Source organism: Parasteatoda tepidariorum, chromosome 5 (genome assembly GCF_043381705.1).
Source record: "Parasteatoda tepidariorum isolate YZ-2023 chromosome 5, CAS_Ptep_4.0, whole genome shotgun sequence".
NCBI classification, from domain to species: domain Eukaryota; kingdom Metazoa; phylum Arthropoda; class Arachnida; order Araneae; family Theridiidae; genus Parasteatoda; species Parasteatoda tepidariorum.
In genome coordinates, this window is record NC_092208.1 from 55,757,587 (window position 1) to 55,783,581 (window position 25,995).

The 25,995-nt window shown below is 27.6% G+C and overlaps 2 protein-coding genes across 5 annotated transcripts; one reads left to right on the top strand and one right to left on the bottom strand.

Annotated features, from left to right (window-relative positions):
* Positions 1 to 112: 112 nt before the first annotated feature.
* On the bottom strand, positions 113 to 17,468 carry LOC107455817 (growth hormone-regulated TBC protein 1). Of its 4 annotated transcripts, none has more exons than XM_043044387.2 (9): positions 17,317 to 17,468; positions 12,424 to 12,575; positions 11,775 to 11,821; positions 9,950 to 10,061; positions 8,162 to 8,286; positions 4,340 to 4,500; positions 3,789 to 3,897; positions 2,776 to 2,961; positions 113 to 1,152 (listed from the first exon to the last, which is right to left on the bottom strand). In XM_043044387.2, the coding sequence occupies exons 1-9, from the start codon at positions 17,337 to 17,339 to the stop codon at positions 652 to 654; spliced, it is 1,416 nt and encodes a 471-aa protein (XP_042900321.1). In that variant the 5' UTR covers positions 17,340 to 17,468; the 3' UTR covers positions 113 to 651. The 4 variants fall into 4 exon arrangements, with proteins under 4 accessions (XP_042900321.1, XP_042900319.1, XP_042900320.1 ...); XM_043044385.2 differs by lacking the exon at positions 17,317 to 17,468 and adding an exon at positions 16,634 to 16,702; XM_043044386.2 differs by lacking the exon at positions 17,317 to 17,468 and adding an exon at positions 16,084 to 16,113.
* A 173-nt stretch (positions 17,469 to 17,641) lies between these two features.
* On the top strand, positions 17,642 to 25,494 carry LOC107455818 (mitochondrial fission 1 protein). Its single transcript, XM_043044388.2, has 6 exons — positions 17,642 to 17,817; positions 19,896 to 20,028; positions 20,712 to 20,788; positions 21,021 to 21,126; positions 23,175 to 23,259; positions 25,344 to 25,494. Exons 1-6 carry the CDS (start codon positions 17,752 to 17,754, stop codon positions 25,345 to 25,347), a joined length of 471 nt encoding a protein of 156 aa, XP_042900322.1. The 5' UTR covers positions 17,642 to 17,751; the 3' UTR covers positions 25,348 to 25,494.
* The last annotated feature ends 501 nt before the right edge of the window (positions 25,495 to 25,995 follow it).

Genomic DNA, 25,995 nt, shown 5'->3' on the forward strand with positions numbered 1-25,995 from the left:
TTCAGAAAAGCAGGTAAAAAAATTATTCATAAGTTTCAGAAAATTGTTCCTCTGGATGCTATACAGAAAAGAGGACAATAGTTTCTGGTATTTTAATTTTCTTTGCTACAGCGCCATCGATGGGTAAAAATTTTGAGCTTTTTTTTTTATGGAATCCTTAACCGCATGGTTTATATAATGTGTATTTGAAGTTTCATCAGGATCCCTTCAGTAGAACCAGAGCTACAGGCCTCTGAGTACTATCAGTTTAATTTTAATCCTGCATATTTTTACAAGGAAAGTAACAATTGGAAACACATTACAATAAGAATTGGCACTGTTGATAATCTTCTTAGATACTATTTAGATACTCTCCTCATTCTATGCAATACACAAATTTTGGCTGTGTACATGTCATACTCAGTCATGTAATATGCAAATGTATATGTACTAAAATACATAGTAATTATTTACTCTCCTCAACAATAATAATAAGTCCTATTTTTCATAATCAACAAACACATCAACTTTAAGTGCATAGATCTTAGAACATTCTAAACATGTTGAGGCAATAAATTTTAATGCCTATGTGATAACTCTTATATCATTTTGCAACCTAGAAGTCTACAACAGTTATTGCTATAATAATTTGTGATTTAATATGGATCTGAATTAGACGTTTGTCTCTGGAATTATTCCAGCCGACGCCTTCTGACCGTTTTCCGGACTTATTATGCTTTGAGTTCCATTAGCAACTTGTTTAATAGACTCTGAACTTAATGATTCTATCACAGCTTTGTTTGAGACTTGATTTGGATCAGGAGCTGAACATTCATTCGGAGTTTGAGCATCATTTGTATCTCCACCAGCTAATTCACCAGTGGCTTTCAAATCTTCTTCGTGATTGACGGGTGATCCATTGCAAGGATTGTCCCTTGCAGCTTCAGCAGCAATTCTCTCTTCCTCTGCTTTTAAAGCAGCTTCTTTTTCTTCCTGGAGACGTTTTTGTTCCAAAGCAGCTTCTCTAGCTTTTTTCTCTTCCAGTTGCCTTTGCTTCTGTTGTTCTTGGAGAACTTTTGTGTGCGCTTGTTCTTTTTCTACATTTTGACGGCAACTTTCTCTCAGCTTGTAAATAAGAGCCTTTGGAAATGATCCAGGTACTCGAAATATGCTCTGATGGCAAAAAAAAAGTAAAAATCAGCCTCCTTAAAAGTGGGTTTTTATTTTACACAATAAGAATGCAGTAGACTCTTGCTTATTTATGAGTAAGTTACATTTAACATGACTCTAAGAAAATATATATTTAATGGTATAAGTGCTATAGTAAATAGAATTTTCAACTATATTAGAACAGAAAACATACTGTCCTACATTCCTATTTCCACAGAAGATTATGTTCCACAACACTTTTTTCACTTAATCTCATTTTTTTTGTTTTTGTTTCATGATATTTTGCTTGTAAGTTATTTTGACACGCAATATTTTAATATATTATCCTGCAGGAGCAAATTTTATTTATTTTTCAGAGTTTATTTTTTGATTAAAAAATAAATAAAATAGAATAAAAATAAAAACATTTTAACATATTAAACTATATGCCAGCGACATTTTATAACAATTTTGTAGATTATTTGTGGTTTTTCTTCATCTGAGATTGCCATGCTAACTGAAAGTTTACAGTAGATGAATGCTTATAAATAGGTAAATTTAAATAAATTCATCAAATATATGAAGAAATGTAATTTACAGGCTAAAATTTTGAGTTCCTAAGGCTTACATAGATGTTTTTGGTCAAGATTTGTTTTTAAAAATAATTTGTTCATTATGACAGATAAAATATTTAAAGTGTGAAAAAAATAAAAATTAATATTTAAAAATTATGGTAACATTTCGAATACTATATTTTCATTTGCATAGATAAGCAGTTATTAAGCATAAAAGTTAATAAATCATTTCGTTACCTTCAAGGCTGTTATCACTTAATGAATCAAGAATATCTACATTCACATTTTATTTAAAAAAATACTTTTTTGACAAACATTCATTTATTAATTAAGTTAGTTTTTGGCAAAAACAAACAAACATGTTTGTTTGGCAAAAACAAACAAACAGCTCTGTTACCTAAAAAGTTTCTTTCATTCAAAGATGAGAAAAGTCATAAAAATATAAAAAAAGACATTTCAAAACAAAGTTTAAGTAACAAATAATTTTGTAGAAAATTCTACAAGATTTGAAAATTATTTTTATCACATTCCTCACAAAAAGTATGATTGAAAAAAATATCTAAAAATAATTTCAATTCAAATTAAGTTTATTCACAGGTATTAAATTGCATATAATGTCTTGTCTTTGCCAATAAATTTAAAACATTTCAATAAAAGTATATGAGCAGTAAATGGGATATTGATCAATAGGTTCAATTGAAAATCTAATTTTTTCAAATAAACTATGCTCACATATGAATAAAATAAAAGTTCTTTAAATTCTACTTAAGTATTAAATAATTTTTTGAAACATGTTATTCATTTAAAATGCAAATATTCAACTAATATGAAGAAAAAAAAATATTCACAATAATTGATAATAAATTTATTTTAATTATGATAGCACTGTGAATGTAATATATTTGATGTATTGAAATAATTTTAAATTTTATACTTTTAATACATTTTAATTTTTTAAATGTAATCTTATTAATACTTTATTTGTAGGCATCTTATTATTTTTCTTCTTTACTTACATCACTATTTTAATTAATTAACTTTAAATAATTAATTATAATAACAGTGCACTAACCTGCATAAAAGTATGGCATTCTGTTACTGTAGCACCAAGTGGCAGTGATTTGAAAACTTCTGTGATTTCAACAAAATTTTTAGCAGCTAAAATTTTATCTTGGTTTTTCATTACAAGAGTAACTGCAACCCTAAGTAATATTTTTGAACCTTCATAAAACAAACAATCCCATATACGAAGTACAGTCTAGGAAAAGAAAAAAAACTATTACATTATCTTTAAACATATGCTTTATGCAAAAAAAAAAAAAAAAAAAAAAAAAAAAAAAAAAAAAAAAAANAAAAAAAAAAAAAAAAGCAATCACTCTAATAAACTATTTTTGATTGGTCAGTTACTTGTAAAATTTCATAAAAGTTATTATTAGCATTTATATCTGTACCATTAATGAAAAAAAGAGTTAATTTTCAACCACTTAATTAAAGTTTTAAAAATTCAAATTTTGGAATTTTGGAATAAATGATGAGAAGTGAGCCCAGAAAGTTTAAGAAGGTTAATATTCATAAAACCACAGAAAATAAGGAATTAACACAGAATTAAGTCACAGAAAGTCTTATAAGAACTTTGTTACAATTACGGCCTTTAACTGAAATCTGTTATTAAATAAATCAGTAGTAGCAATTAACAATAATTAATGCGCATAACTACTTATTCATAGTGATAATGAGTTAATATAGCTGTCATTCTTAAAAATTTTTTTTCGTTTAATACATAAATAACTTCTGTCACAAAAAAGAGAACAACAAATTATCTAGCTATTTATTTAATATTTTTCTACACAAATGACTGAATATGGTATAAAAAAATTTCATAAGCAAAATTTTTAGATAAAATATAGCTGCATGCATAGAAATATAAATTAAGCATGCACGATACAAAACAAATATTTTTTTAAATTTGCAAAATAATCCATTTCTTGAGACTTTATAAACAGTAAATTTAGTGAGACTAATAAGCGATGAATTAGAATTACCAGGGAAATGAAAATAGATTCAACATAATAATGTTATAATTACTTCAATTGGAAGAACTTCAGCAAACAAACAGATAAACCATTTACTGACGTACATAGACCATGACACATCAGTTTGTAGCATTCTCTCATGAACTTGCGGCACTTTAGATCTGAAATTTAAAAACATACTTATATACTTAAACTAAGAAGAGCAATGGTGGTAAAATTTCTCATGATCAATTAATATAAATGAAAAAGATTTATTATTTTTTTGTTCAACTTCAGTTGAATTTTATAATACAAATTTAATTAAAAAAATATTTAAGCATGAATCATTGAACATAAAAACTAAATGATTCAAGCAAAAAATTTTCAGTATCAAAATTTCAAGAGAAAATATTTTAATATGAGCATAAAATTGATTGAAATTTTATGGAAAACAAAAACATTCGACCTAAAAAATTATTGAGTAAAAATGTTGAATGCTCACATGCATTAATCTTCCAAAAAGCAATTCAAATTAGAACAATGAAGCAAATATATTTCATAAATATATTCAATATTTAAAATAGTATTTCATACAAGAAGGTGAAGAAAATATATATTATTTACTTAATTAATTCCTCCAAGACACCAATATCAGTAAGAAGGCCGGTCATCTCTTTTGTATAATAATCAGGAAGAATTCTTTCCTTCAAACTTTGAAGTAGCCAGAATGTCATATCTTCATTGTCAGTGACTAGCAGCATTATACCAGCAATAAAATTTAAACCCTGCAATAAATAGAGGCCATTTATTCATAAAGTTTCTAAAAACAATGTACCTAAATGAATATATTCAAGTAGTCCATAAATTATAGATAGGATTTGTTTATTTTCAACTTTGAGAGGGCTGATGTTTTGGCAAAGAGAGGCACAAGAAGTCTCCAGGCTCTTAGTAGCCCAGTCCCCCTTTCAAGTTTAAAAAGGATTGTTAGATCAAAAATCAATAGGGATTTCCATTACCAATTATCTCTCTCTCTCTAAGCTCAGCGGCGTGACAGCCCACAGAGGGCCAAGGCCTACTGTGCCCATTCAGTTTTCTTGACCATTGGGCTCTGGGGTGCAGGAGCAGATGTTCCGGTTAGGTGGTCAGCCGAACGCGAAACCCCCAGTGTTTAGTTCCCAAGCATGCTTGGTACTCATTTATCGACCCACTGAAGGGATGAAAGGCTGAGTCAACCTTGCCCGGCCAGAGGATAATACCAATTATCAGAAAGGGTAAAAACCAAAGTGTGGAGAGATCGTCGACAGAACACCATTCCAGACTGGCCGCGCCGCAAAGCGGTGGCTCAGTTTCGACTATATACCGGACATGACTGCCTAGCCGCGCACCTGTTTCGTTTAGGGCTGGCACTTGATCCCTATTGTTTTCTGTGCAAGAGTCAAGATGTTTTGGACGGCAGCCACATCCTGTGCTGCAGGGCCCTCCGCGGGTCATCATCTACCGAGTGATATTGGCAAGCAAGAGCGCTTCTAAGGAAATGACTTTTTACTTTCTTGTTTTGCTCATGTGTTTTTGCTTTTTAACATGTCAATTCACCTCTGCCATTTCAAATAAATAAATATTTTCAACTTTTGATTAAAGAACATCACAAACAATAATATTAAATTGTCACTAAGTATGACTTAAATTTTTTTTTGGCAACATGCTTGTGATTCAATTTCTTGCATTTGCACGTCTATTACTGCCAATTAAAATTTTTTATGCCCCACTTTAGATGATATACCTATAAATATAGAATGATATATTAGTAAATTAGTGTTTAATATTATCACTTAAGCAACACTTCAAGTACTGACGAAGTATAACAGCTTCTTAAACAGTACAGTAAAAGATCTATAAAACACAATTCTCTATAAACCACACTAGCCCTGTGGGTGTAAATAATGGAACTTGCAGTGAAGAAATTTTTATAACTGAACAAATATATTATTTGCTAAGACGTTTAAATTTCAACCAAACCAAACCAAAACCAAACAAACCAAAATTGATTATTTTGTTTGTTATTATTTCCAATGCTGCAGAAAATTTCTACTTTCTTTCTGTAAAAAATAAACACTTATGCATATTTTGTGTTTTTAAATATTTGTAAATAAAATTATTTTAAAGCTTTTTAAGATTAATATGTTTCAGACTAATATTGGCATATTTAGTTAAATTTAACGACAAGTTAAATGATCTACATAACAAAATTACATAAAACCCAAAGTTCCAGATTTCAAGGTTTGCATTATAAAGATCTTCTACTGTAATCATTTGATTAAAACTTTTAATAGTATAGAAATTACATTGGTTTTCTAAAATTCCTCACAAAAAATTTACATTTAAAATAATTATTATTGTATATTTTTAGTAAAAATTATATTAGCTAGTATTTATTTAGTAAAAGTATTTATTTCATAAAAGCAGCCTTAACCTTCAAAAAAAATTTTTTAAACATAAATTATACTAATTTAATAAATTTCCAAGGGATCATAGACAACTTTATTTTAACAGCTAACAAACTTAAGTGGTAGATGATCATGAAATAAATGAAAAGATTATAAAAATAATGAAAGCCTAATAAAGAAGTCAAAGACAAGTCTATGATAGATAAGTGGTCTCCTATTTTGACTAAGGAAAATATAGGGGAAATATTTTAATAATACTTATACATTTTCAGGGCGCAAATTTTTCTTTAAAACTCACGACTACTTTATCTTACTTTTATGTCATTAATATAAAATGTATAGCTAAAAAAAAACAATCAATGCTATTATATTTTAGTGGAGTGGGAAGATGTAAATGTTTGTAAGCATTTCATAAAGTCAATTAGTCATATTAAGAAACATAAATGCATGTCAGCTTTATGTTAAGTCAGATTGAAATCAAAGCAATAACAAAGATTTATTTACTGTTATGATAACAGGAATGAAGAAAATAGAATTAAGAAGTAATAGAGATTACTCCCTTTGAAAATATTTTATTTTTCAGAATAGATTGGGATAAATCCCGAAGAAAGTAGTATACTATAGTTATAAAAGGGGAAAAGGAATGACGGGTGCAGACAGGGCCTGACTAGGGCAGGGGCATACGGGGCAGTTGCCTCGGGTTCCACGTAAGAGGGGGCCACCAAATCAAATCAAAAATTTAATTTACATTTCCTGCTTTAATGCACTTTATTTAAACAAAATATCAGTACAGTGTAAAATCTGTCACTTTTATGTCAGCTTCTTCATTAGTTTATCATATGAACATAATCTATATTTCAAGAATCCATCGCTTTCTAGGGTAGAATTCAGCTAAATTTTCGCAATTGCAATGGACAAATTTCGCCAATCAAAAGCCTATACTTTTACATATAGCAAAATGCTATATGTCTAAAAAAAAATACAGGCTTTTGATCGGCTTAATTGAGCCATCGTAATTGCGAGGTTTTAGCTGAATTCCGCCCTAATGTCAGCAAGGATATGAATTTTTTTGCAGCTAGGTGACAAAGTTAACGATCAGAAAACTGCACGGCATGATGGACACAGAATTGTCAAAGAAAATCAATAAAATGGACAGAACTACATTTTGTCTGCTATCGCAAGGGGAGGGGACTATTTGCTTTTCAATTGACATTATTGTCAGGTACATGATAAATTTAAACAATGCTCCTGCAATTTAAATTGAATGCTCAAAAAATGTTTGAGAATTATAGGATAGAAAACAATCAGAATTTACCCTTATTCTGTTTATGGCCAAAAATAACTTAAGTTTAGATGAAAACTGAAATTACAATCCTGCATTGCTTTAATAAAGCTATACCATTTCACATTTTTAAAGATGACTAAAATGGCCATTTTAATCACACGTGAATACAAAATTCTTAAAAATATTGTATTTTGGGAAAAAAGGAATTTTTGAAGAAAAAAAAAGTCACAATATATTTTATAAATGAAAATGCAATTAAGAGAAAAATTCCAAACATTTTTATAAACAGTGACTAATAATGACTAACTTGGCATATTTTCATAACTTTTCAGCAATCAATTGTATACCAATTTTAGCTTAAAAAAATATTAATTAAAATATGTTGCAATGTAAATATTAAAAAAAAAAAAATATTTTATCAACAATAATTATTTTATAATATATTTTATAATAAATATTTTATCAACAAAGTTGAAGAGGATTCTCAACTTTATCTTTAATTCTTTATATTGTATTTCATTTTCTAAAACATAACCCTTTTCCGCAAAAAAGATAAAGAGTAAAACATAAAGAAGTTAGAAAGTAAATGATAACAAAAGAAATAATTCAGCATATTAAATACGGTAATTAAATTTGAAATGAGTTAATAAATCTTCTTAATTAGACAAAATCATATCAAATTACAATAAATGATTAAATACAAAAACATTAACATACTTGGCAATAACCAATTAAGGGGTTGTGATGAGCAAATGCTAATAGCACATTTTTTAAAGATTCTCGTTTAGAATCTGGAGATGCTCCTTTGAAGTAAATGTTATCAGGAAATGTACGAGGTATATCTAGAAGAAAGAAAAAATATATATTAAGAAAGAAATTTAAAATAACAATGCAGTAATGAATCAAATTAAAGAAAAGTGCCAAATAAAATTAAGAAATAAAAACTAATATAAATAAACTTACGAATCATATAATAAATTTAAAAATATTAAATATTTCATCAATTTATATTGTTTAGTTAGAATAGGATAATAGAAAAAAAATTGAATTTACAGAATTGTTAGCTCAAAATATGTTACATCAAAATTTGTAAACATTTTTAATAAAATAAACATACAGAGGTATTTTTTGTGTAGAATTGTAATTTAAAAACAATGTATAGGTTAGTTGCTAAAATTGGATGCTAATTTTAAAATATTTCTGGTAGAAAATATAAATGATAGGGGTCACCTGTGTAAAAGGTTATGACTATACTTGAACCTTAAATTTTATTTTATATTTTATAATTGTCGTTGAACAGCCGATTCAATTTTGGGTTTACGACTACCAATGTTTAACTCTGTAGCCTTGTAATTTTGAACCCAAGCCAGAAAACAAGGGAACTCCTGGATCAAATTTTGCCTTTGCGGAGGACTTTTTGATGAAACTTACACATATTTGAGTCACATGGAGAGGAAAACCACGAAAACCACCCATGGATAGCCTGAGGGAAAGGGTACTCTAACCCGTGATCCATCTCCTTTTTGAAGATATTTAACGTTAACACTGTAGTCGGTGTGAACTGGGTGCGGAATTTGTATCGACCAGTCATAACTGACTGAAGTGCCCAATTATAACCATCCTATATATCAAGGTTTTGATGCCTCCTAAATCAATTGAGAAATGATATTTTAAACCCCCAATTTTTAGTTCTAGGGTTTTATACACATTGCCTTTGAGATGGTCATTATCAGAATTTTCTTAGATCATTCGTGACTTAACAAAAGTGATATTTTGATGCAATGGCTTTAGAGCATTAAAAAAGAGATGTAGGAACACAACAGGGTATAACATAAGAGACGGCACTTATTGACTAGTGGACAGATTTTAATGAAATTTGATGTGTACATACATTGATACAATACAAAACAAATAACCATTCAACAATTGTAATACACACGCATGATAAATAAATGGGTAAATAGGGAGTCAAGTCTCTCCTTACAATTATACAGGCCTTGCAACATGATTTCAGACTTCAAATAAGGTAGTTTATCATTTCCTGTGGCAATTTCATCAGGGGTCTGTCCAGGCCAAATTTACTACCGTTTAGCGGTAACTTCACAAATTTAACTTTAGTTTGTATCCCTCAAAAAACGATAAATCCATATTTTTATGTTGATTTTTTTACATAATTTTTAATTTTCACAAAATAGATACCTCTCAGAAAAACCTAGCAGACCCCTGTTCATACTTCCAACTCCAACAAGTGTTACACACGATCATGCGTGTGTATTACAATTGTTGAATGGTTATTTTTTGTATTATATCAATGTATGGACACATCGAATTCCATTAAAATCCATCCAGTAGTTCTAGAAATAATCGACCAAGTCTGCAAATTCTCTTAATTTCTTACAGCAGTGTATTACAAAATTTTTAGGTCAAACCATAAAACATATAAGGAATTGATTTATCAAAATTTTTAAATAAAATAATTAATAATTATAATAAAGCAACAAATACCAAGATCAATGGTTTCTATGATTTCCTGCTTCATTGGGCTTCTGAGAATAGTTGTATAGAGATCAGGTTTCTCCTCCTTCATCTCCTTAGCACCACTAATATATGACCACACCTGTTAATAGTTTTAAAATAAATTAGTAAATATTCGTCAATTCCATCCTTAATAAGCATTTCATTGTATTACTATATACTGAATTAATTTTTCAAGCATAACTTTATATTGAATACATTTGTAGAAGAGAAAATTGCGGAGAATTAAGTAAACTTTGTAAGATCATCTTTTCAGACATCTATATGAACAGTTCAGATCAGAAGCTTCATAAATATCTTTTCGTGTTTAAAGGTAACTATTCCTTTTGAGAACTGTTTTACATATATATCAACCAAGATTTATACTTTTTTTAAAAATAAATTTTTGTAAATATATTTCGAAAGTTAGTCTTAAAATGTTTGAATTTTCATCACACTTTTTTTAAGCTATCATTTATGAATTTTAAACTTTTTGTTAAACTTGTTTATTGTAAACTTATTTTATTTTGAAATGCTATTATAAAAAGAAAGAGTTGAATACGCCACAATTTGTATATACGCAATTTTTTATATCTCTAGCTTTGAAAATTTATAGAAATGCACTACTAAATAAAACTAGTGATGTATATAAGATTTATGACAAATATTTAATAATATAATCCACTGCTAACACACTTTGTAAATTTTGCAACTGACTCAATTTTAGTTAAATCATAAAATTCTTTATGTAATACAGGTAATTAAAATAATAATTAGTTTCAAAAACCCAATTTAAAAATTAAGTGAATACACAAATAAAAGTTAGGTTCGTTGTAACAAGAATTAGTAAGCACATTTTAGATAAACTTGAGTAATTTTTAATTGTCAAAGAAAAATAATAATTCAGAAAGTACAATTGTAATCTCTAATGTATTTGTTTTCTAAACAATATTTTTTAAAGAATTATTTTAATCCTGACAAAAAATTTCAATTTAATTCGCCAAGAAATTTAATTTTCGTGTGTTTAATAGCTTATAGGTTCAATAATATGAATTAAAATGCGAAGACAATGCATATTCTTTTTATTGATGAAGATTGAAGAAAGGAATAGACATGAAAAAAATAAATTAGATTAAAAAAATAAAATATGAAAACAGAAAAAAATTAAATATTAAAAAATAATATAGGAAATTTAGGGGTGTAGAAAATTCTCAGAGCCTAGTATTTCCACAGAATATAGTTTTTTAGGTTTGAAATTTTCCTCAAAATTATAGCTCTTTTTTTTATAGTTGCAATAACAATTTAAAAACATTTTTTTGACAGTAAAGTTTCTACATTGTTAAAATTTCTAAATGATTTCCTTTTAAAAAAAAAAAGAAGAAAAAAATGCATTTAATTTTACACAATTCTCAAATAAGAAAGTAACTACTAAATAATAATAAATGAATTGAAAATTTAAAGAAATCAAAATATAATGAGATGGTAATAATTTATTAAACTAAATTTAAGAACCAACTCATAAACTTAAAGAATTCAAACTAATGAATAATTGATATATTAAGTAATTTGTGTTATACAACAGAAAATATTATTATTCTCTTTAGACAGTAAGCTGATATGCAATACGGAATTAAAAAATAGGATAAAATAATCTTTAAAAATTTTTTTATTAAATTTTTTAACAGGAAAATTTCTTATCAAAATTTTATTTTATTCAGATCAAAAAATTTTCCTGGGCTGCCTCAATTTCCCCTGAATTTCATTAACATGATTGGACATATTCTGCATCGGTGATTATGAACTATTTAAAACTTACCACTCCTCTCTGGTTGCTAGGTATACCTTTCCTAACATACCTTTTCACTGAAAAAAAGAAAAAAAATTTCATATAGCTTTAAAACTTTTTTTATGCTAAATAATTAAAAAAAAACATTCAATATTGAAAAGTAAAAAATAATGAATGATATAAACTTCATAAAATAATTTTGGTCCTTAATGATCTTTATACAATGAATGAAAATAATTTATTTTTTAATGTTTCTTCAGTCTGTAAAAATTTTCTGTGCCTCTAGAATGAGAGAATAATAATTCCAACAACAAAAGGTAATTTAACGTTTTTTTGAAGAATGTTAAAAATGAGTTATAACATTTCAATATCTTTTAAATTAAAAGTTGTATAAAAATCAACACTTGTGTACTTATTGAGGGAATTAAGTGAAAAAGAATTAAATTTTCTGGGATTATTATTGCAAATCATGTTAATACATTTGTAGTAATGATATTCCCGCTTTGTTTTTAACTCTCTTTACCTTTATTTCAGGAATATTATTGCAACTAGTGATATATTTACAAGTTGCCAAGCATATCATAATTTATCTTTACAATACAAAAACAAATCAATTTCTCTAGAACTAATAATAAAAAGAAATCATCAAAAACCAGTAAGAAAGTATTTCCTGATATACCTTTATTACTTTTATATAAACCCTCTTTGGAATTCAAAAGCTTATCCCATTTCTTGGCCCTACGACCAAGAACTGAAAGGTATTTTGACATAAATTCATCATACTGGTCATAGTTAAAGTCTTTTGGCCATTCAAATCCATATGAATCAACACTATGAAACAAAAATAAGCATTTTAAATTAAAAATTATAATAAATAAGCGATTTACATTTCTATAATGCAACATGATGTAAACAATGTACATAAATAATTTAATTCTTTTCTGTTAACATAAAATATTAAAATAACAACATAACTACCAACTTATAATGGAACTTAACAATCATAGGGATATAAAACAAGGATAGATACTTTAATTCGTATTAATATTTAACAAATAAACTCAACTCTATTTTGCAATATCTTTCGTAAAATACAATGTTACCACATAAACTAAATGAGAAAAATAACATTATTTTAGAATATTTTTCTTTTCGAACAATACAGATTCAAATGGGGATGTTGGGTAGATACTTTATTTATATCGCATTAAAGCTGCACAGTATCCTAAAGCTGGGAAATATCCCTGAGAATAATCCAAAGACATGCCATCACAATTTTGAGCCTCTGCAAAGGAGGCGGCTCCTCTGCTTTGGTAGCCCAAAGACCCAAGTGTGAAGTTGAGCACTTTATGGTATAACAGTTCAACAAGGACCTATATTGTGCACTTTTGGTCTCTACAGGGTTTGTCCGGAAAGTAATAGGACTGAGTCGATTTAAAAAAATTTATTGAGCCAATCGCTACAATTCTTTAAAAACTTTCAAAATAGGCTCCTTCTGCGTCAATGCAGCGCTGCCAGCACGATTTCCAAGCATTGAAGGCGTCATGGAAGGCATTCTCCGGAATAGCCTTGAGAGCGGCGGTGAATGCCAATTGGATCCGCTCTGTCGTCTCAAAATGCTTGCCTTTCATAGGCCTTTTCAGGCGAGGAAACAAAAAAAAAGTCAGGGGGACCACATCTGGGCTGTAGGGCGGCTGCGGAAGCGTTGGGATGCCGTCTTTCACACATGTTCAAATTTTCTTGGTACTCTTCCACTCGCCGCAATTTCTGGTCGTCAGTGAGCACTTTTGGGATCATCTTTGCGCACACCTTGCGCATGTTCAAATGCTCCGTCACAGCGTCACGCACCAAAGATTTTGGTAAATTTAACATCTGGGCAATTAAGCGATGACTTAGTCGACGGTCTGAATTCAAAACTTCGTGAACACGAGTCACATTGTCGGTGTTTGTCGAAGGTCTTCCAGCTCGGTGTTCATCGGCGACCTCTTCCCGGCCCTCCAAAAAGGCCTGATGCCACCGAAACACACCACTTCCTGCTAAAGCAACATCTGGGCAAGCCTGCTTGATCATATCAAACGTCTCTGTCGCAGATTTACCGAGTTTCACACAGAATTTAATCGCGTACCTCTGCTCTAACGAACGCTGCATTTTTGACTTGCACCACTCACAAAAACACGTCGCGCGAAAATGACTGTCCTGACTCTCCAGGTACTCGGAGACAACTGAACAGCCGCTCGTTCGTTAGCTAGGAATGCCCTCTACTGAATCCAGTCGGCACGTTCACGCTCCGAAGTACAGTCGCGGCGGAAGAAAATCAGTCCTAATACTTTCCGGACAAACCCTGTATGACCAAAGTGATCATCCACTCGCTTACGTACTGCAGCCAGTGATGTTTGATTTCGGTGTTCTAATGAGAAATCCAAATGAGGATGAAGTGTACTTTATGGTAGATATGAATAAAGCAGAACAATGCGAAAAAAGTTCAAATAAATGTTATAAGTAAAACTCTTACCACAGGGTGGCATTTTTGATTTTTCTCCCTGGAGGAGCATCGTCAGATATGAATATGTATTTTTCTTAAATATGTTTCTCTTACCCCCTTAAATTTAACCTATTAGTGCCTAGTTTTAAATTTATATTATGTTTAAATTATATCTGTCTTAATTTTTAAATGATTGTCATATGCACAAAACCTTTTTCTAAATTGTTAAAACTATGTAATCAAGAATCTTTTTATGACTTAATGAATTTGGTAATCGTAAAAATGCTGACTATTGTTTAATCCCAAATTAACTTTGCTAATTAATTGCTTATAATAATAATCTTTCTTTTTTTAGGTTAAACAACCAAGTTTTTCACTTAGTAGCTTAAATCAATCTTAACTTTTCTCTTCTATCCCTTAAGTCCTAATATCCAAAGTATATAATCACAATGTTAATCATAAATAATAGATGCAACATAAAGGTTCAAAACTGGAGATATTAGAATTTTCATTCTATTAAACAAGAACTTTCCTAAGAGTCTGAAGACAAAATGGCAAGAGAAAATTACTTGAATAAGATAATAAAAGAAGGGAGATATGAAATTGGGAAGAAGTGATTAAGTAGGAACCCCAAGGTAAAAGATTTATAAATTAAATAAAATTAGATTAACCAAGGTTTTTTTCTAATTTACATTAGAAAAAAAAAGTTAAAATTAAAAAAATTAATAAAAACAGAAAATAAAATTTTTTAATCTAAAATTACTGATCTCATAATATAATCACTTTGAATTAATTAAAGAAAAAAAATTGTAAGAAAATTTGTTAAGAAGAAGTGCTATTAAGATTTATTCCACACTTTTGTCATTCTTTCTCTTCATCAAGAGCTTGTCAAAATCATAAAAATTATGAAACTAAATATACACAACATAATACAAACATAAATAAAAACAACTAATTTTTAATTTAAAAAGGTGATTTTTTAAAGGTGATTGGATAGAAACAACTAGATTTCTATATTTTTTCATTATTATTAAACTTAAGTATTTGTCATCTTTAAAAATTTTGAAATGCATGCTGTAAAGTATATTAGCATTAATTTTTAGCAATTTGTATTGACATATATCATGAACTTGAATATCTCATTAAACCTAACTAGCATTATACTACCTTTGTAAGATACAAAAGAAGTAGGATTCCATTGAAGAAAAATATTGAATTTAATTTTTACAAGCTTTTATATACTATGGTATCACCATCACATAAGTCTCTCTGATGTTTAATGACTCATTGTTCTATGAGTCATTAAACTTGAGTCAGATTTCTCAGACGGTAATTTAGGCAGTTCACACAAAATTTGTTGATACACTATCATTAAGGAACATAATAAAATATTAAGTTATTCAGAAAAATTATTTATTTGAAATAAATTTATCAGCAGAGGCACAATTTATATATGTAAATGTAAATAATTTCTACATTTAAATAGGAGCAAATAAAATCAATAAACAAGCAGTTGAATTTTTTATTAAACGAATTTTCAATATTTTTTATTTTTAAATGAAATACGCCAAGTTTTTTTTTCCATTTTCATGCATTGAACATAATTCTAACAAAGATAATAATTTAATCTTAACAACTGGGTATATGTATAAGCACATATCCTTCTTCTTTGGGGGTTATTTTGGAAGCTTTTAATTCGTTATATATAAATACATTAATTATGAAAATAAAATGGATAGATATAGGAGCAATTGTAGTGGGTGTAGTGCCGAAAGTAAATATAGTTATTTGAGCAGACGATTAAGGGTCGAAAAGATAATAAGATTGTTACTTCGAACTAGTAAAGAAAGATCTTACTTAGACCGTGGAGGTTGACTCATTCTAATGAATGAANGTCATAGTTAAAGTCTTTTGGCCATTCAAATCCATATGAATCAACACTATAAAACAAAAATAAGCATTTTAAATTAAAAATTATAATAAAAAAGCAATTTTATGTTTTTATAATGCAACATGATGTAAACAATGCACATAAATAATTTAATTCCTTACTGTTAACATAAAATATTAAGATTGTGTGATTAAGATTTCATTCCACACTTTTGTCATACTTTCTTTTTATCAAGAGTTTGTTTGACATGCAATAAAAATCATGAAACTAAATATCCTAAAACATAAAAAAAAACTAATTTTTAATTTAAAAGAATGATTTTTCAAAGGTGATTTGAACAAAACAACTTAATTTCTATATTTTTTCCTTATTATTAAACCTAAATATTTGTCATCTTTGAAAATTTTGAAATGTATGCTGCAAAGTATAATAAACTTTAGCATTAATTTTTAGCAATTGTATTGACATATATAATGAACTTGAATATCTCTTTAAACCTAAGTAGCATTATACTACCTTTTTAAGATACAAAAGAAGTAGGATTCCATTGAAGAAAAATATTGAATTTACTAATTTTTACAAGCTTTTTTATACTATGGTATCACCATCACATAAGTCTCTCTGATGTTTAATGACTCATTGTTTTATGACTCATTAAACTTGAGTCAGATTTCTCAGACGGTAAATCAAGCGGTTCACATCAAATTTGTTGATATACTATCATTAAGAAGCACAATAAAATGTGAAGTTTTTCCGAAAAATTATTCTTTTGAAATAAATTAATCAGCAGAGGCACAATTTATCAATAAATAATTTCTACATTTAAATAGGAGCAAATAAAATCAATAAACAAGCAATTGAATTTTTTATTAAATGAATTTTTAAATTTTTTTTATTTTTAAATGAAATATACCAAGTTTTTCCATTTTCATGCATTGAACATAATTCTAACAAATATAATAATTTAATCTTAACAACTGGGTATATGTATAAACACATATCCTTCTCCTTTGGGGGTTAATTTAGAAGCTTTTAATTCGTTACATAGAAATACATTAATTATGAAAATAAAAAGGATAGATATAGGAGCAATTGTAGTGGGTGTTAGTGCAGAAAGTAAATATAGTTATTTGAGCAGACGATTAAGGGTCGAAAAGAGAATAAGATTGTTACTTCGAACTAGTAAAGAAAGATCTTACTTAGACCGTGGAGGTTGACTCATTCTAATGAATGAAACGAGATCTCTTTTTAAAGCAGATTAAAACATGGAATATATTATTAATTTTTAATGTTGATAACATCAAATGAAATCAATCCATATTGATGTTTTGTCATTTAAAGTTGCCACCTCTCAATAAAAGTATTAAAAAAAATAAAAGATGCAGTTTTATTAGAAAAGACAGAAAAGAACATTTGTATGCTTTATAAATTAATTCATCATATTTTATGATCAACTGAATATTTTAATTGAATTTATATACCATTTAGAAAGAATTTTCTTTTTAATATGAAAGTTGGCAATCAGTTAAATTTTCTTTTCAGATCAGTAATAAGTTTCGTTGTTTTGATTATCATCTTGAGAAATTTTATATTTTATAATAATTATCCTGTAAATTAATAAAATTATATTAGCTATGGGTTCTGAGATGGAAGGAATGGAGGAAATTCTTCATGATTATGTTTCAACGGAGGATTTAAAAGTATATTTAAAGATTACCATTTATATTATTTTTATTGTTAATTTCATAAGTTTGAGCAATATTTTGTTGAATGACGTATCGTTGCAATTTTTGTTTTAACCCTTACCATATTTAGGGGAAGATATATGGGGACATATAACTTTCATAGAAATATTTCTTTCATATTCTTCCCAATTTTTGTACTATATCGCTAAAAATGAGTTACTGTGTATCCTACTATTGTCACCAAAATCCGGTGTTTATTTTTGTTTTGTTTTTTTGTGTGTCAATACCAATACTGAAAGTTTTTGATCGTGTGTTAAAATTTCGGGGATATTTTCTATCAGGAAAGATATCTAATAACTGAAAAAGAAGAATTTATTTTACTAGCATCTTTAAACTAATTGTTCCCATTTTATGGTTTTTCATTTTCAAAAGAACACCAGTAAGTGTTGCAGAGAAATGATTTAGCAAAGTTAGTTACTGTTAAACCTATATTGTGTTTTCAATCTTTGGTTCCGATCCAATTAAATATTCAATGTTAATTAATGTTTCTTTCATCTGTGCTTATCTCATAGTTTTCTTTTCATAATTTTGTTCATTTTCTTATATTATAATTCATCTCCTGTAATCAGTGGTGTACATTATAATCAGATAATGGGTCCTATATTTAGTAATTTTTATAGACCAACACAAAAAGTTAGTTTTAGTAAATGATTTGCTCAAATGAGTTATTTAACTGTATAAATTTTATAATTTTCGCATTCTTATTTGCTGCACTAGGGGCTTTCAAACTGTTGCAGCACCCTGGAGTGCTCAGTTTAATCCTTCATGTAAATGAGAAGGGTTATGCGTTAATAATGTTTATTAAAATGACTAGTTAGAATCTTACATTAAGATATAATCATTACTAAACTGAACTCAGTGGTGCGACAGCCCATAGAGGGCAAAGGCTCACTGTACCCACCTCAGTTTTCTTGACCTTGGGCTCTGGTGTGCAGGAGCAGATGTTTCGGTTAGGTGGTCAGTCAAATGCGGAACCCCCAGTGTTTAGTTCCCAAGCATACTTGGTACTCATTTATCAACCCACTGAAGGGATGAAAAGCTTAGTCAACCTTGCCCGGTCGGATTACGGTAAAGATATAATCATATATTTTCATTTTGCGAACTCGCAAACCGGGCAGGGCATAAATGATATTTTTAGAGCCATGTTATATTATACATCACAAAAGATGATTGTTTTTATTTATCTATATTGTATTAACTAATGAAAAAAAGTAAAAAAATCCTATTTTATTTAGTTCCTTCTGTGTAGCTTTCAGATATAACCAGATTGTTTTGAAACGTTAAAATTGATTTATTTATTCTTGTTTTGAACTCAATGTAATTAATTTAAAATACTATCATTAAAGTGTTTTGTTTACACTTGGCATGCCTAATTGTAATGCTTACTAATACAGCATTTAGTGATTAAAATTTTATTTATAAATTGAGCTGTAAAATAACACTAAGCATTTTTAAAATCTTTTATTTTATAATTTCTTTTATAATTTTTTATTTTATTTAGCCAAGTGCAAAGAAATTCAATTACTTTTAAAAATTTGTAAAATTTTAATTGTTTAGCTACTGTTTCTTAAGTAGCATAATATATTATATTGAGCCACTAAAAAAATCTGGTATATATAATAAAAACGCAGATTTAAACATAAAAAAACCCTTCAAAATTTTTTTTTTGCTTTCACTGGTATGTAACCTAAATATTACAGGGTTCTTAATGTTTTTGCCTGTAACCCATAAAATATTGATGTTTATGAGTGTTTACCATTAATAACAAACCCTTCTCAAATGTTTCTTTTTGATCTGTATGCTGTCTCCAGCCAAAAAGATTACTATTAAACATTTCTTTTATAAGCATCTATTGATTTATATTTTTAAAAGTTTTTCTTCATCTCTTATTGAGTTTAAACAAGTTTTATATTTTTTAATATGCTAAATAAAAAGCATATTATGTGTTGTGGAAATATTGCCAGTTTAGTTTTGTTATGATTCTACGATACTTAAAAAATTCTGTATTTATAAATCTTTGCTTTACAATTTAGAAATTTGAAGCTGTGTATCATTCCAACTTGCAGAATGGTCAAGTCACAACCAGAGAACAATTTGATTATGCTTGGTGCTTGATACGAAGTAAATATGCGGCTGATATTCGAAGAGGTGTAGTTCTACTTGAAGGTAAACTATTACTCAGGCATGTGATTTTTTAGTATTTTTATTGAATTCGCTAATTTTTGAAGAGGACTTCCTTTATTTTTCTAGTGCAAAAAAAATTGAAATATGGTTCCCATTGTTTGGTCAGGAGAGCGATCCAAAATTTGAACCTCTTATTGTTAATTCAATTTTTTGCATTTTTAGTCATATTTTTAAAACTAATAAAGCGATTAAAAAAAAAATTGCACACACTCGTAAAACCCATTTACCCAAAAATAATTTCTTACAAAATTATTGTTATCAATGTTAAAATAATTTTATGTACTAAAAATATGATTAAAATTTTTTTTTATTTATTAAAAGTTGTTAGGTAAAAACAGAATAAATAAAAAAAATGTAAGTGCTTACATATTCTAAATAATGAGTATTTTAATTTTATAAAATTTTTTAAAATTATTTCATATCTTATTTATAAATAATTAGATTAATTGAAAAAATAGAACGTGATGCAATTTTCATAACATTATTTACCGTGCAAAAAATATAAGTGTTTTAAATATTATATGAAATATTTAAAAACAAAATTTTTTTATCTTAGTTTGGCTTTATTTTAGGAACAGCTGTGCATTTATTTACTTAATTTTCATTAAGATATATTTTTTAACTACATTCAGCTTATTTAAATAATAATAATTTTTATTTTTCAGATCTTTTTCAAAGTGGTGATGCAATGCAAAAAAGAGATTATATGTATTACCTTGCTATCGGGCATACAAAATTAAAGGTAAGTTTCACAAGCATGATGTTATTATTGTAAATGTATACATTCAATTATTATTCTTATTATTGTACATTCATACATTCAATTTAAAAATTTATAGAGAAGCACAATTCTTAATTAATTTTTTAGTGATTTCTAATATATTTCAGTTATAATTCTAAAGCATTTTTTCCTTGTAATCCTAATTTTTTTAAATGTTTCGAACAACTTTGCTAATTCATCTTTTTGAAATTAGGATTATAATAGAGCCCTCCAGCTGTTGTCAAAGTTTTTAAGTATTGAACCAACAAATAGACAAGCTCAGACTTTGCAAAAATACGTCAAAGGCAAAATGAAGAAAGGTATGAATAAATATTCTAATAATGTAAACTTGAATACTAATACAGTCGAACCCCGCTATAGTGAACCATCTGCGGACTCAGTAATGTGTCCACTATATCCGATGGTTCACTATATCCAAATTTTTTGAAGAATATTTTTTGTATAAGACAGTTGAATGATTGAAAATTGACTTTGCAATTTTGCATAAGTTATTTAAAAAATTATTAACTAATTAACAGATAATAAAGCAAAAATTGATGGAAAAAGTAATTACGTCGCTAAATATTAGTTTTATTTTCACTTTTTATGAAAAAAATTTGTGATTTTTGATTGAACACAATTTGATTTTAAATTGAGTTCATCAATTTTCTTATCTACAATGTGCAAAGAATGTAAGATTTTTACATTTTGAACAAGATTTCGAACCATCTTAACAAAGCATCTTCTACGTTTTCTCTTTCAGCTCCACGCAGTTTTTTCGATGAAACCATGTTTTTGTCGTATGCCGCAAGAATTGCACTTCGATTTTTCCAAATGTTTGAAACTGTAGATTTTGACAAGGAAAATTCCTTACACAGTGTCGATTGATTGGTTCCATCATCAATACGCTTTACAATTTTAACTTTGTCCTCTATCGAAAACGCTTTTCTCTTTAGAGAATTTGCCATTTTCACTGCTTTTGAAATAAAAATCTTGTCTCAAATAGATAATGTAAGAATATGAAGAGAGCAGCTGTAGAATGAGTTAAATTGTTCCCCTTCTTGATTGTCAAGGGGTGATTTGTAAAGAATATGGTTTGAACAGATAAGAAAATTCCAAAAATTCAGCAGGTGGCCAAGTTAACTAGTTGTAGAGCAAGCTTGGGGAAAAGAGATAAAGCGAGGCTTGTCAGGGAGGGGGGAGTATAAGATAAATGATCTGTTTGACATTTATTACAGTATAGTTAAAAGTGATAAGCATAAAGGAGAGTAATATGACACATTTTATAGGAATGCATTCATTTTCAGTCCCAACACCTACAAGTTTAAAGATGGAGGACTGAAAAAGATATTTAAAGAAATGAAATTTGAGTCCACTATAACCGAGTTTCCAAGTTCTAAGCTGTTCACTATAAGCGTTAAAAATAACATTATTTAAATAGGAATACGGACGGGACCGCTAAAAAAGTTCACTACATCCGAGTGTTCACTATATCCCAGGTTCACTATACTCGTTCGACTGTAGTAATAATTTATCTAATAATGTGAACTTGAAATAAAAATTATTTTTCCGCCAGTGTGGGTTCACTTGAACCCATGTTTATCAATGGGAAAGTGGTTTATAATAAATCCAGATGCTTGCAAGTCCTAAAATTAACATTGTTACTATGTTTAGATAATATAGTTTATTCTTACCATGAGTTTGTTATGGAATAGCCATATCTGGCTCTTGTTTTATTAAGAATATACATTTTTTTTAAATGAACTTTTCGGATTCTTTTTGGTTTTACTTCTATGCTTTCCAAGTATTTTAATATTGAAATATTCTATGTTACATACTAAAAATTAGCTTTAGATAAAATCACATGATTCAAATCAAATTCTATAAATGATAGCTATAGTCTCTTTTCTCTAAAACTATACAAATTTATAAAAATGCATGCTTATGTGTAATATAAAAATATAATTTTCTGGTGTTATTTTTTTTTTTTTTAATGTATATATTTTCAAAAATCTACAAGAATCTACTTGAGATCTGTTAAATAATTTTTCCTTTCAGAAGGTGAAAATTTAGCTAAATTTTTAGTCTGTATAGTCTATTATTTATGCATAATAATTACTGTATCAACAGCTGTGCCTGGTTAGCAACAAATTCGTTAAGGAATAGAAAACTATTCAAAGTTAACGTTAATAACAACTAATATGATATTGATTTGCTGCTTAAGTCTCTTTCCTGTAGCATTTATAAATAAAATAAAAATTAGTTTATATTACATTTTTTTGAACAAATTAATGATAAACTGTTTTTGTTAGTACTATGTAAAAATTGAGGTATATTAGTTTTATTAAATTATTATTAAATATTATAGAAGGCTTATTAGGAATGGCTATTGTTGGAGGAGCAGCACTAGCAATAGGAGGAGCAGTAACTCTTGGAATGGCCCTGGCTAAGAAGTAATACAGAATTGTCTTTAAAACTGTAATGCAAAATAATAGTGTTATTTATTGAAAGCAATTTAAAATTATATATTCTTTTACTTCTTTGTATAAGTTTTATAATTTGGGTTTTAAGTTGTCTTGAATGCAGTTTGGTAAAAAAGAGGTAAAGCTAACATTTATGTTAATATCTTCTCTCACAATAGTAATTACAAGTTTGTTGAAAGAAGTGATTTGTTTTCTTTTATGGAGAAAAAAAGCTCTTTTTATAAAAATTATATTTATGTATATAAAGATAATACTGAACATATGAGTATATGTTCTGTGATTGGAACCAAAACTGATCAAAATGATAATTACCCTAAATTATATATTATCGTACCAATATTATCATTTGGTTTCCATGAGCTTTGTAAGTTTTGGTACAAAGAAACAAAAAATAAGAACTTTACCCACTGTGAAAATATTAACTTTGATTGTTAATTAAGTTTGAAAATTGTTTTTAAATGTAAGAATGTTCTGTTTTAATATTTATGACATTAATATATGAAAGCTATAATTTCCCACTTTACTTTTCATTATTTATCAAATTTTCCTATTATTGATGTCAGTTGTTCCATAAATTAAATAATAAAATTCATAAATTTTATTTTCAGTTACAAAAACTTATTATTTTTGTAAAAAAAAAAAACTTTAATGGTTTGTTAATCATTAAATTGTTTTATAATTATTATAATTTGTAGGGAAAAAATCAATCTTGAGCAAGACTTGCTTTGCTTATTAAGATTGACTTTTTTCAATAAATTATAAGTATTTAAGTGACTGAATGACCAATTTGAACCTAAGTTCAGCATTTTTTCTGTGATTGAGTTATTTATAATTTTATATGCTTTGGTTTCATTATTTTAATATATTTACATATTCCAAAAGAAGGTAAAAATGTTAAGAGTTCACATAAAGATAATTTTAATAGAATTGTGTGCAACGAATAGTATTTTGTAAACCAGTGCTCCTCAATGTCCATAAATATTTGATACTTTGCTAGAATTACCCTCACCCACAATTTCTTTTAAAAAAATTTTATGAGAAAAAGATTTATTTAGAAGACATTTGATAATTTGTTATTTAATCCAGCTTTCATGAGTGGAAAATTTTTTAATATTTCTCTAAATTGGTATAAAAGTTCTTTTTAATCAAGAGAGTTATGTCCTTAAGTATTTTTAAAGCTATCTAATGTCCAATTGAAGAAATTAAGGTAAATGATATCTAAGAAATAAACACAAAAATATTATCTAAATGTAAGGAAATATCTTGTATTAACATAAAATCATTATTTTTCTTTAAAATGGAATTTGTAATTGTGTGATCTTAATCCAAATTTCATTTTCAATATTCCATTTAATACCTTTTATTTTTAATTCTTTATTTTTCTATCTGTGCTCAATCTGTATAAATGCATCCATTCTAGTGCAGGTAAATAATCCTATGTTTAAAATTGTTTACTACACTTCCCTATTAAATTAAAATACTTATATACATATTTTACACTTACCTTTAATTTTATTTGCTTCATTATAAATCATGAAAATCTTTTCTATTTATTATTGGAATTAAATTCTGTACGTAATTTAAAAAGAATTGAATCATCATTATATTCAATATATTTCTTATTAAATTTAATAAGTAACACAACAATGTAAAATTAAAATAATTTCTCTTGAGTTGATGATAGGATTTTTTTTTATGTTACATAACTGAAAAAGTTTTCTGAGATGATAAAACCCATAGAAGGAAAGCCTCTAGTTGTTCACTATTGAATTATATGTCATAGATATTTCATCTTCCATCAATAATTTGTTGATATCTATTTAAAGTTTGTTGATCATAGTATATTTTGAATTCCTTGATTTAAAACATTAATTATTGAAAAAATATTTGGTTGGTTGTCTAACATTATTTTTTAATATTAAAATTTCTTGTAAATTTTTTTTAAATACTTTGCATTTCCTTAGTTTACTTAAAATGATTAGTATTTTGCTATGCAATGATTAAATAACAAATTATTTACTGAAAACTCAAGATATTAATAATTTTTTCTTTAGGTAAAAGCTCAGCTCCTGTCTGAATGATTAGCTGCTTCAACCAAAGTGATGTGAGATGAACATTTGTAAAACTTGTATATTTTTAAACATGTATTTCAGAACTGATTGTATTATAATAATTTATCACAAATAAAGAGAATTATTTCTTAAAGGCATTTTTTTCTTTATATATATTTTACTTATTAGAAAATCTTCTTATTCTTTGTCAGCGCAACAGCCCCTTACAAGCTTTGGCTGCCTCAACAGCTGACAAATGCTAGCACCTTTTATCCATGGCAACTCCCTCCTGATTTGTAATCTTTAGGGTTTTCAGGTAATTTTTGATGTCGTTGAGGCATCTAGTAGGAAGTCTACTTGTGGAGCGTGACCCCTCGGAGTTCTTAAAGGTTTATAAGATATTAAAATTATCTGAATATTTATCTAGTGTTAAAGACTATGTTCATTTTTTTCGTATGGAGCATAAATAAAAGTTCTTCAATTTATTAAAAACTAAACATTTCTGTAATAGATAACCAACTTAATACCAATTTTGGAAACTTGAGTAGTTATAGTAACTTAAAACATCTTCAAGAATTGCAAAAATTGAGTTTTATTACTTACCTATATTTTAATAAAAGTGAAAAAGTATTTCCCTCAAGCTACATTACTTAGT

What these genes read in the sequence shown, in the direction of transcription:
- LOC107455817 (XM_043044385.2), bottom strand. Translation starts at nt 16,665, where the DNA reads ATGGAATCCTACTTCTTTTGTATCTTAAAAAG. An exon ending in TTTATATAAAAGTAATAAAG is followed by an intron (nt 11,822 to 12,423) that starts GTATATCAGGAA and finishes TCTTTTTTTCAG; the next exon opens with TGAAAAGGTATGTTAGGAAA. An exon ending in CATAGAAACCATTGATCTTG is followed by an intron (nt 8,287 to 9,949) that starts GTATTTGTTGCT and finishes TCTTTCTTCTAG; the next exon opens with ATATACCTCGTACATTTCCT.
- LOC107455818 (XM_043044388.2), top strand. Translation starts at nt 17,752, where the DNA reads ATGGGTTCTGAGATGGAAGGAATGGAGGAAATTCTTCATGATTATGTT. An exon ending in TTTCAACGGAGGATTTAAAA is followed by an intron (nt 17,818 to 19,895) that starts GTATATTTAAAG and finishes TTTACAATTTAG; the next exon opens with AAATTTGAAGCTGTGTATCA. An exon ending in AGGTGTAGTTCTACTTGAAG is followed by an intron (nt 20,029 to 20,711) that starts GTAAACTATTAC and finishes TTTATTTTTCAG; the next exon opens with ATCTTTTTCAAAGTGGTGAT.